Consider the following 13,145-nt stretch of genomic DNA (forward strand, 5'->3'; position numbering starts at 1 on the left):
GACATCCACCATCAAGGCATGATGACTAGACATCCACCATCAAGGCAAACTGACTAGACATCCACCATCAAGGCATGATGACTAGACATCCACCATCAAGGCATGATGACTAGACATCCACCATCAAGGCATGATGACTAGACATCCACCATCAAGGCAAACTGACTAGACATCCACCATCAAGGCATGATGACTAGACATCCACCATCAAGGCATGATGACTAGACATCCACCATCAAGGCAAACTGACTAGACATCCACCATCAAGGCATGATGACTAGAAATCCACCATCAAGGCATGATGACTAGATATCCACCATCAAGGCATGATGACTAGACATCCACCATAAAGGCATGATGACTAGACATCCACCATCAAGGCATGATGACTAGACATCCACCATAAAGGCATGATGACTAGACATCCACCATCAAGGCATGATGACTAGACATCCACCATCAAGGTATACTGACTAGACATCCACCATCAAGGCATGATGACTATACATCCACCATCAATGCATACTGACTAGACATCCACCATCAAGGCATGATGACTAGACATCCACCATCAAGGCATGATGACTAGACATCCACCATCAAGGTATACTGACTAGACATCCACCATCAAGGCATGATGACTAGACATCCACCATCAAGGCATACTGACTAGACATCCACCATCAAGGTATGATGACTAGACATCCACCATCAAGATATACTGACTAGATATCCACCATCAAGGCAAACTGACTAGACATCCACCATCAAGGCATGATGACTAGACATCCACCATCAAGGTATACTGACTAGACATCCACCATCAAGGCATGATGACTAGACATCCACCATCAAGGCATACTGACTAGACATCCACCATCAAGGCATGATGACTAGACATCCACCATCAAGGCATGATGACTAGACATCCACCATCAAGGTAAACTGACTAGACATCCACCATCAAGGCATGATGACTAGACATCCACCATCAAGGCAAACTGACTAGACATCCACCATCAAGGCATGATGACTATACATCCACAATCAATGCATACTGACTAGACAAAAGGATACTTGTTGTTATCTTCTCTCAAGAACCACTTGTTCTCTCTTGCTTTCAATGCTCTTTAAGCCTGATATCTGTTATTAACTGTTGTCTAATTTCCTATTTCAGGTTTTTCACTCCATCTTATTCGTATGACACACGCATCCACAATTTTTAGAATTCACACCCAAACCTTGTATTTAATGTATTTTGTATTTTATTTTTTTTACTGTTTGTATTTAATGTGATATGCCCTGTATTTCACTGTATTTAATGTATTATGCACTGTTCCTCACTATCTTGTAAAGCGCTTTGTGATGGTGGTCCATTATGAAAGGCACTATATAAAATAAATATTGATTGATCTGTCGATCTGTAAGAAAATGAAAATAGCTCAAAAAAAGAGGGTTGAGCTCTTTGCTTTCAGGAGACCTATTTTAAGTAAATGTTTCCAAGGATTCACTTTTAAAAAGACCTTGAGTTGTACCTTATTAGTAGTTAAACATAAGAATGTTTCCGAACAGGAGGAGGCCAAAATTTATAGAACTTTGTCATTTGGGTCTCAAAGGATCCAAGTGTTTCTGCCTCAACATGACCAGGGTGCCCATTCCATCCCCTCACCACTCGGTGTGAAGAAGCGTCTCTTTCCCTCTGTCCCAAGTGATATCTCCTCTGGTCCTGGGTTCTGTGCTGAAGGTTGTGTTCTACTGTTATACGTCCCTTTTGTACTGGTTGCCTGTGAAGTAAAACTGTATGTATCTTTCCTGTACAGTATATTGTTAATGATCTTCATTTCTCGCGATTATTTCATTAATTTGCAGTGTTGTATTTTTTTTAAAACATTTAAATATTCTTCACTACCTCACAGATATAATATAGTGATTCATGTGCAGAAACAGCCACATTCCATTATAAAGTAATAGGCTTAAATAAATCACTTTGTAATTGAGGCTCATCATTCATATCTATTGGTCTAGTCAATTTTTAAGACCTAATTACCTTCCCCGAGTTTCTTCAAGAAAATGATACAGCACATATGGGGTTGACTAATGGAGAGGAGAAGACCCTTGGTTACTTGGTTAACAGTGCTGCAGATGGAAATCATCAAAGGAAAAAAAAAACTTTCATGGCAGCAGAGGAATCTTTTAAACCACGTACAGTATACAATTCCATTTTTAATTCTGCTGGTACAATACTTTAAAACACGTATGAGATGACTTAAATATCACTCATAACCAATTTCACACTGGCACCTTTGTGATAGCACATACATGGAAATCATCTATTCACGGTTTCATTGGATTTGAAATGATATGCCAATTGTGTAATTTTGAGGAACAAAAGGGATGATGTGAAGCAATAGAGGTAAGGTAGTGGATTTTGAAGCATAATCTATGAACCACTGGCAGAACTAAAAGGTATACCAAAAGGAACCACGTCAATTGTTTCAGAGAGAAGGTGTTGTTCTGTGGATGGAGATATGGTTCAGATAATAAGGTGTTGTTCTGTGGATGGAAATATGGTTCAGAGAGAAGAAGGTGGTGTTCTGTGGATGGAGATATGGTTTAGAGATAAGAAGGTGTGGTTCTGTGGATGGAGATATGGTTCCGCAATAAGAAGATGGTGTTCTGTGGATGGAGATATGGTTCAGAGATAAGAAGGTGTGGTTCTGTGGATGGAGATATGGTTCAGCGACAAGAAGGTGGTGTTCTGTAGATGGAGATATGGTTCAGAGATAAGGTGTGGTTGTGTGGATGGAGATATGGTTTAGCGATAAGAAGGTGGTGTTCTGTGGACAGAGATATGGTTCAGAGATAAGAAGGTGTGGTTCTGTGGATGGAGATATGGTTCAGCGACAAGAAGGTGGTGTTCTGTAAATGGAGATATGGTTCAGAGATAAGAAGATGTGGTTCTGTGGATGGAGATATGATATATGGTTCAGAGATAAGAAGGTGGTGTTCTGTAGATGGAGATATGGTTCAGAGATAAGAAGGTGTGGTTCTGTAGATGGAGATATGGTTCAGAGATAAGGTGTTGTTCTGTGTAAGGAGATATAGAGATAAGGTGTTCTGTGGATGGAGATATGGTTCAGAGATAAGGTGTTGTTCTGTGTAAGGAGATATAGAGATAAGAAGGTGTTCTGTGGATGGAGATATGGTTCAGATAATAAGGTGTTCTGTGGATGGAAATATGGTTCAGAGATAAGGTGTGGTTCTGTGGAGATATGGTTCAGCGATAATAAGGTGTTGTTCTGTGGACGGAGATATGGTTCAGAGATAAGAAGGTGTTGTTCTGTGGAGATATGGTTCAGAGATAATGTGTGGTTCTGTGGACGGAGATATGGTTCAGCGATAAGAAGGTAGGGTTTTGTAGATGGAGATATGGTTCAGAGATAAGAAGGTGGTGTTCTGTGGATGGAGATATGGTTCAGAGATAAGAAAGTGGTGTTCTGTGGATGGACATATGGTTCAGAGATAAGAAGGTGGTGTTCTGTAGATGGAGATATGGTTCAGATAAGAAGGTGGTGTTCTGTAGATGGAGATATGGTTCAGAGATAAGGTGTTGTTCTGTAGATGGAGATATGGTTCAGAGATAAGGTGTGGTTCTGTAGATGGAGATATGGTTCAGAGATAAGAAGGTGTTGTTGTTCTGGTGATATGGTTCAGAGATAAGTAAGTGTTCTGTGGATGGAGATATGGGGCCAGTTTCACAAAGCAATGCTAGAACCGAGCTAGCAAGCCATCTTATTTTTACCTGATTAAAAAAAATATATATATATATATATATATATATATATATATATATATATATATATATATATATGTTACGATAGAATGTTGTTTAGTAGAAATCCACTCAGCAAGTCTATATGATAAAAGGATAAATGTGTTATTTTCTTATTTCTTTAAGGAAGTGAATTAGATCAGCAGACTGCTACCCAACACTGCTTTGTGAAACTAGCCCTTGGTCTTCAGTTTGGAACTCATCTTTTGTATTCTCCATGATTATTTTCAACAAATGTATCAGGATGTCAATGGACTACAGTAACCAGTCCCTGACATCTTCAAGAGTGCTTGTTTTTAAAATGCCAGTAACTGTCTCACTTGTCCATGCATGCAATAATTGAATCAACATTTGACAAACGTTTCCTAGGATACAGCCCTCCACAGCTTTGCACATCTTGCACTGCGAACATTTGGTATAGCTGTCTATGTAGGACTAAGCAACAACAATAACATTGAATTGGGAGATCGCAGTGGAAAAGCCCTGGCGTTTCGGCAAACTGCAGCAATTTTCTTTTCAGCTCAAAGCAATATCCAGCGTTCTCCCATCACCAACAATCGTTAGCCTGTGGTGCGCAAACTATCCTTTCTACTGCCTGTGGCATATTATTATTATTATTATTATTATTATTTATTTCTTAGCAGACGCCCTTATTATATTCACAACAGGTGTCTGCAGACAAGCCCTCCCAGGGCGGACAGTGCTGGAGACATGGCGAGGTGCTCAGGAAACAGGAGAGGTCTTGGAGACGTGGGGGACTGAGGAAAACAGGAGAGGCTTTTTTCATGGTTTGTTCGATGAAGCCCAGAAGCCCCGAGAAGGAGTGGCTAACATTTGAAGAATGCTTTAGAATTATCAGTCCATGCATCTAAAGATGTAAATATGCCTGCGGTCCAAAGCTTGAGCTGTTAATAAGTATGCATTCAAAATGTTGTTTCCTTTGTTTGTTTGTTTGTTTTTTGTTCATTATGTAAAAAGCTGCTCATCCTAGAACAATATAAATGAGATCTTGCCATGTTGGTGGACTCAGCAGAAAAGGAGGCTGAAGTTAAAAGGATATGGAATTTGATGAGATGTAAACAACTGCCCAAACAAAATTTTTTCTGGTAGAGTTTTAAATTCAACTAGAGCAGGTTATACAGATATTTCATACAATTCACAAAGTTACCGAAAAGTAATTTACCCAAGTAATTGAACACATCCTAAAAGGTAGTCAATTTAATATGACAAGAATGTCTTTCTAAAGACACTTGACTTTTTTTTCCAAACAAAATATTATTAGTCATTCTCGCTAATACGAACTTCAAGGGACCAGCAGAACAATTAGTATTATCAGGAGCTCCAAAATAATTAGCACTTCCTGGAAATTCATGTTCACTGAATTCGTATTGGAAGAAGTCATTTACAATAAGCGACTGCTAAATTTGTCTAATTAGAGTTTATTTTAATGAGAATTGACTGCATTATTATTATTATTATTATTATTATTATTATTATTATTATTATTATATAAACCAATGTTTAGTCCTGTACTTATACACATTCCTAAATCTAAATAATGAATGATAGAAACCCTAACAGAAACATGATTTCATATTACACACAGACTCTTTGTACATTTTAATAATTGTGAAAATACAAGGTAAAGCTACAGTATATCCCACAGGAACTCAATACACATGGAAAAGTCTGCACAGCTACAGTGTAACGGACAATAACAGAGCAGTGGAAACGCGCGCACACGCACACGCACACACACACACACATCACCACAACGCAAATGATGAAGGGCTGCTTCTGATCATTTCAAATGCTGCCAGATACAATCCACTCTATGGCAGGTCAAAGCATTTGTATTAATATGCTGTTAATGTAAAAATAATAATAATAATAATAATAATAATAATAAATCACAAAACTGGGATTCTTGATGACTTCCAATGGAAAACAAATCATTCAATTCAACAGCCTGGTTTTAACTTATAATTCCTTGATTAAAAAGCAAACAAAGCAACTGCAGGTCCTTCGTGGTTCAACCACAAGAATAAGTGACGGGCCTCCACCCGTCCAGGCCTCCACCCGTCCAAAACTCCGTGCTCTCCAGTCTTCCTTCATTAAATACTTGCTGCCTGCATTCAAAGTCTGCCTTGAAACAGCACTAAGCCAAAGTTGACTCTTTGGTTCACTTTCAGGTTACAAGAATGTGCTCCACTTGGCACTTAAACACAGCAGCCCACCCAGACAGACCTGTTTTACTTGCTATGTTTTAAAAGCAGCTCTTATTTTTGTATGTAATTTTATATATCTATATCTATATATCTATATAGATAGATAGATAGATAGATAGATATATATATATATAATATATATATATATATATATATATATATATATATATATATATATATATATATATTATATATATATGTCTATATATATATATATATATATATATATATATATATATATATATATCTTGTAAATCAATTATTAAACTCAAGTAAAGTATTTAAAAAAGATAAAAACAATATTTTCTCAGTGCATTTTTCTTTTGATATTCATATTGTATTATTCTTTACTAGAGTTTGCTATAATGCTTTTCTGAATGGAGTGCTGCTCTTAGAATAGGCACAATATATTTATTTTAAGGGCATTGCAGTTCCACAGTCTTTCAGCTCAGCTCAAACCCGGCTGAAGATTCAATAGCGTAAAGGAGCTTGTTCCTCATCAGATGCTCGTCACAAAACTCTGGAAGCTTCAGCAAGTTCATGCAGGTGCTAGCGCTGGGCAAGCGCTCCAGATCGCTTCCTCCATTGTGTATACAAAACGCAGGGTACAGCTCCTGGGAAAGCAGGGAACAAAGACATGTTTAACAGCTAAGTTCATGATGCTTGCACAAGTACACATATACAAAATGCAGGGTACAGCTCCTAGGTGCTTGCATTGGAATTGTGTCAAAAAAAGTGTGGTGTACTAATACCATTTTAGAAGGAATCAGACCGGTGTCTTTTTTATTTGATTTAATAGATCAGTTTAAATTTAAATAGCCTATGCTATTGTACTTGAACTCACCAGCCACTGCCTAACTGGTGTCCACAGGTACGTATTTTACAATATCAATATGTAGTTTAAAGTACTGGAAAATGCTTTCATCTTTTAAATAAAAAGGCATCGAGCATTAGCTACAGTACATCTGACATCTATGAAAATAGCATATGCTACAGTATCAATCATAACAATTCGAAGTTTATTAATTTATTGTTCATGCAATACTAATACAGTACATTTGCTGTCAGTACAGGCTATGGTGTGTATTAGTTTAAGGCGTGATTGCTGAATGTGTTGGAGATCTGGGATCCTCTTAAAAACATGTTGCCTCTCACGAGGGTATACTGAAGCGTGACATTTTTAAATAATTAAAATAAAGCATCGACTCCAACTTCATTCTAGTTCCTTGTCCATTTGTGTGTTGTGCAGTAGAAACTTCATCACTGCAGAGAGCCGCGATACAGTATTCCCCAAATAATTACAGCAAGCACATAATCCTAAAACACAATTAAACAGTGCTTTGTGGAAATGTGCAGTAAGGGCGGCATGTAGGAGTGGCATCAGTTCATACTGCTATTTAAAGACACGGCTCAGGTTCAGGAATTTATGAGCCCAGTTAAATGGATCCGAAGGCGTTGCTGTAACAACCCAATTTTTCTGACAATTAACGTATTAAACTATCATTGCTTATTGAGAATGTGTCATTCCGGGACAGATCCTTTTGAGAAGAGGTTTTCCATCATCTTTTTTAAATGGCTTATCCTGACAGTGCTATTTCTTGTCTAATGAATTTCTAGACATTTACTGCTCCTAATTAAAGATAAGCTAGCTTTAGCAGAGGGCAAAGTCAAAGTGCAGCCTCAGAGCAGGCTACTTTCTAATCAAGAAAGCCAGAGTGATCATTTGTCCCAAAGTCAAATTAATTAAAATTAAGAACTTCAGTGTCTTGTCTTCAGAATTTTTTATTGTCCCCATGTTGCCTGTATAATTGTACAGATAAACTAGTTGCACTATTAAGAAGGGAGGCAAATATTCGGAATAGTAAAACCTATCAAATGTCAATTACAATTCTCAATTACACTGAATAACTTAGAAAAAATCCTTACAAAATCGACTGGCTACTGTATTAGCTTTTTTTCCCCCCTATGGATATGAATGCCTAAGGGTTGCAAGCAAACGTTATCAGTTCATGTCATAAAACACTGATCACCTTACGTTTATTGAATTCAAATAATTATTACTCCACATTTGAATGAACTAATAATTTCCCTCAAGCTGTCCCTTCAGCTGAAAAATGTGAGTTCACAGACCTCAGGAGGCAGACAAGACCACACACACACACACACACACACAGACACCTTTTTTTCCCCTAAAAAAACTACAAATCAAGCATTCTCCTACAGAAACAATCGCAATAATCTGCTTTGCCCTGTCAAACTACTGACTACACTATTCTGCTGTTTAGAGGGAGGTGGGGTCTCCCAACCCAATTGTCAAACCAGCACTCATTCCAAACACTGGCCTGTTGGGAAACAGAGGCCCCACACCTTTACCTTGATAAACGATGCCTAATTACTTTATAATCTACACTACACTAGCAGCTGCAGATTTCCATGTACAGCATTCCATGTACAACCCAAACACACACTGCCATTCACATTCATAGGCTCTTTGCTCTTACTTTAATATTTATTAAGTCGACACACCCTTGCGGACTGGGCTAAGCCTCAAATTGTATTATAATGTGAAGAGTCACGAACTGTAAAGCATAGCTAGCATATGTGAGATAAAAACTAGCCCGGACATCCTTATCGCATATTTGGAAATAATTATTTTAGTATTACCCAATACATAATTACTAATTATGGGCCCCATTTATTAGTATGCTTGTTTTACACAACACTTTCACCTTTGGCAATAACATACTTTTTACTGATAATACAAAAGTAATCTTCATTTATTAACGGCTCTGTTTATTTCAAGCGCTTACCTTAAATCCAAGTAAAGGAGGTCTGGAGCAGCTTGTGACAAACTTGAGTAGTTTGCGCTTTTCTTCATCTGTAAAACTTTCAACAACTTCCCAAAAGGTTTTAATCACAGGATGAGTTGCTGAGTAACCTCCTGCAAAACAATATGAATTCAATAATACTGCAGAATGTCTGTAGTCTTTCCCTTCTCACTGGATTAGTGGTATGCAGGTAATTAAACACAATATTTAGCCAGCTAATCCCCAGCAATATTAAAACACAAAACCATATTCCTTATCGTGATTAACATTTATTTACCTAAACTGAGTTGCATATATTAATGGTTATTTAATGATAAAAGTACTTAAAGTTCTGAAGGTAGTTAAGGTTTAAAAGACAAATAAAAGCATGCATACAATGCACTATATAACTCGGCACAAGTGGCACTGTTTATAATGCAAAAACCCCACATGATGAGAATGCTGACTGGAAAAAAAACAAGTATTTTTGACAAACTTCTTAATTACACACAAAGCTGTGATGTGGTCAAACCAAGTTAGAGAGGTCTGGTATTTCAATGGGAAGAACAGAGGGGTGGAAATAAGACTCCTATTGCTTTGGAGTTTCACCCATTCCAGGTTTTAATACATGCTTGATTAGCCAAAGTGTATAGGTAACAAGCTCAAGTGTGTCTTATTAAACTCATAGGAAAACCAGGAATAGATGAAACTGCTATGCAACAAGAATCTAATTTCCATCCCTGGTATATGTGTTTACTTTCACTTATCAAATACCGCTTTGGTGTATTTACATCAGTGTGTTTCACAAAGTAACCTTTCAGTTGAATTTATTGAGTTTATTTTAGTTTGTGTTGAAAGACTTGTTCCTTTTTCTTTTTATAGGTGCCTATAAATAATGTGTGACTAACTTAATAAATATCACCTCAATATTTCTCCTATTAACTAGCCATTTAAAAAAAATCATCAATAATATAACAATAAATGAAAGAAACCTTTATAACAACAGCACACAAAGAGCATATTTACTAAGAAAATGGGCCAGGTGTATCAGCAGAGAAAAACCCTTCCAGTGTGGCTCAGCCTAATGCAAACACCCAGGACAATTGCCTTTAGAAAGCCATGATAAAATCTGATTCCGTTCTGTTAGCTCGCTGCATTGCCATGCAACGTCAGGGTTTGTTTGTCTTTTCACAGAGTACTTCAGAGCAAAGTTCATGCAGGTAGCTTTTTAAAGCCAGGATCGAGTTTAATTGCAAATTGTGTCCAAGAACTTCACAAAATAAAACTTGTAATCTGTAACCGCTGCATATTTGCACATTTTTTGCAACTGCACAGTGGAAGACTGAAACAGAATGATTATTCAATACTGTACATACTAAGCTGCAAATAATCACTAACCTATTTTCTTTTAATTAAAGCTTAACTGACACCTGATGTTTTACTTTCTATATGGTATGGCTGTGCACATTTAGGTACACACTCATTTCTTGTACGACAATAAAGCTTACATGAGCTTGGTGATTACCTGAATAGTTTGTAAATTTCTTGAGGTCATCGAGACTAATGGGAATATGTGCCCCAGAAATCAGTATCTGTACAGACAAAACAAAACACATACAGTATATATGTTACTGATACAAAAGATGTAAGAGAGAATACAGACATACTGCAGTGTTCAATAAAAAAGACCTCAACCATATTCAATACTAAAAATAATTAGGAAGGCATGCTTCCAGAAATGTAATTTCTTACCTTGTTGTCTAGTTTACCACATGAATGCATGCTTTACCATGCATTCACCTATACTACACTTAGCTATGCTTTACAATGGGATACCACATCAAACGTTAACAAGAGACAGATAGACAGACGATTCATAACATTTTAATTTAAAGAATTAGACATGACAACACTGATAAATATTTTGTGTAAGGATTTCTTACATTTCGTTTATTTAGCACTTCAGTTTGAGTGTTCATAGTCAAGGATGAAGGTTTAAGCTACAGCTATGGCCAAAAGTTTTGCATCACCTAGAATTTTAAGATTTAGGCATAATTAAAAAGAATAATAATAAAAAAAAAACCTCTTGGGTCTTTTATTTAACATATGTAATCAAAGAAACTACAAAATTATATTGCAACAGTCTACTGGAAACCAGAATTGCAGTACAGTGTTTCATGTTCAATTTTGAAACATCACATTTCTAAATTTTCTGTTTTTTGTTAAGCGGTATGTAATTCGATATATTAATGTAACATTACTCAGCAAGTTTCATTCGACTTTAAGAAAAATGTGTTAATTCTATAGGGTGATGCAAAACGTTTGGCCATAGCTGTACTTTCATGAAAGTGATGTGCTTTACATAATAAATAACACATTAAATTTCCATTCCTAATAATACCTGAATAAATACATCACCTGCAGTTCTTGCTGATCGAACATTCGGAGCCATTCCAGGTTAACCACATTGGCCAGTCCCTGTCTGAACGCCAGGCAGTGGGGTCGGATCTGTTTGTTCAGCCTGTAGTCTGCTACCAGGTGGATATATGCTATTCTGTTCGCTGTAGTGACTGTGATATCCTTGCCTCCCAGCTTCAGCTCAACCACCTGTAAATATTATAGAGCTGATTTTCATCACTGGCTTCTCAGAATAGTGGCACTTTCTTTTTACTCGTATTTAACCAAATCAATCTGTCAGAGCTAAATCAATCAACCTTTATTTAATATAGCGCCTTTCACAAAAGCAATGCCTCAAAGCGCTTCACATGGCTAAAAACAGAAAATACAAGCAGGAAATACAATAATCACAGTAAATGAAAATACATGAGCAGGAGAGTAAATGCATAAATTATGTAAATGCAAGTAGACAAAACGTATAAATAAAAACAAGATCCGTGAAACAATAAAACCATAGATAATAAAAAAAAAAAATCATTTTAAAGATAAAAGATTATAAAAATGTGTCTTTAGTCTTATTTTAAAAGCTGAAACCATTGTTGCTTCCCTTACAGAAATGGGCAAATTGTTCCATAACACCGTGTAACAATTTTTGTGCCTCAAAAGTATAGAAAATGGCTATTATTCCCCACAAACTTTGCTTTTGTGACCAGGACAGTGATATTTTGAAATGTACCTATTTCCAATGAGAAAACGGGCGTGTCTTTTCGTTCACATAAAGTCAGAAAAAAACATATGAATCCAAATTAACATGTATTTATACTAAAATAATACAAAAATGACTACAAAAGATTTAGAAGCAAGTAGTTTTTCGAGATTTACAATTATACTGTAAATCACTTTCACGAATCAGCCCCCAAATGTAGTCTCCCATCATGTTCTCGTTATACTGTCCTTCACTGACAGCTCATCCAGGAGCCTCAAAGCCGTGCTGCTCCATAATGGTAACAAGTACCCGTCTCATCCCCTGGCTCACTCGGTGCACCTCAAAGAGGATTACAACAGCATCAAGACCTCGCTGAACGCCTTGAAGTATGATGAGTATGGCTGGGACCCCCGGAAGGTGCTGATGCCACCACTGCACATCAAATTGGGCCTTATGAAACAATTTGTCAGAGCTCTAGATAAGGAGTCGGCAGCCTTTAAGTACCTTCAAGACTTCTTCCCTAAGCTGTCTGAGGCAAAGGTCAAAGCCGGTGTCTTCGTCGGACCACAGATAAAGAAGATCCTGGAGTGCAATGAATTCCCCAAGAAGCTCACTAGTAAGGAGAAAGCGGCTTGGAACAGCTTTGTCGCAGTGGTTCGGGGCTTCCTGGGCAATCACAAGGCCGAAAACTATGTGGAGCTGGTTGAGACTCTGGTGAAGAACTACGGCACAATGGGCTGTAGGATGTCCCTCAAAGTCCATATCCTTGATGCTCATCTTGATAAATTCAAGGAGAACATGGGAGCGTACTCGGAGGAGCAAGGCGAGCGCTTCCACCAGGATATACTGGACTTTGAACGCCGCTACCAAGGACAGTATAACGAGAACATGACGGGAGACTACATTTGGGGGCTGATTCGTGAAAGTGATTTACAGTATAATCGTAAATCTCGAAAAACTACTCACTTCTAAATCTTTTGTAGTCATTTTTGTATTACTTTAGTACAAATACATGTTAATTTGGATTCATATGTTGTTTTTTTCTGACTTTATGTGAACGAAAAAACACAAATTCGCCCATTTTCTCATTGGAAATAGGTAAATTTTAAAATATCACTGTACTGGTCACAAAAGCAAAGTTTGTGAGGAATAATAGCCATTTTCTATACTTTTGA

General features: G+C 37.2%; 1 protein-coding gene across 3 annotated transcripts in view; it reads right to left on the reverse strand.

Moving 5' to 3' along the window:
* Nucleotides 1-6,294: 6,294 nt before the first annotated feature.
* Nucleotides 6,295-13,145, reverse strand: part of LOC117400677 (ubiquitin-protein ligase E3C-like) — a 67,214-nt gene continuing 60,363 nt past the window's right edge. For all 3 annotated transcript variants that reach the window (XM_059023319.1, XM_059023317.1, XM_059023318.1), the window contains 4 exons: nucleotides 11,286-11,474; nucleotides 10,393-10,459; nucleotides 8,871-9,001; nucleotides 6,295-6,674 (listed from right to left, as the gene is read on the reverse strand). In XM_059023319.1, the coding sequence (XP_058879302.1) occupies nucleotides 6,504-6,674; nucleotides 8,871-9,001; nucleotides 10,393-10,459; nucleotides 11,286-11,474 (558 nt within the window). In that variant the 3' untranslated portion in view covers nucleotides 6,295-6,503. The remainder of the gene's footprint in view (nucleotides 6,675-8,870; nucleotides 9,002-10,392; nucleotides 10,460-11,285; nucleotides 11,475-13,145) is intronic.

Source organism: Acipenser ruthenus, chromosome 4 (genome assembly GCF_902713425.1).
Source record: "Acipenser ruthenus chromosome 4, fAciRut3.2 maternal haplotype, whole genome shotgun sequence".
Lineage (NCBI taxonomy): Eukaryota > Metazoa > Chordata > Actinopteri > Acipenseriformes > Acipenseridae > Acipenser > Acipenser ruthenus.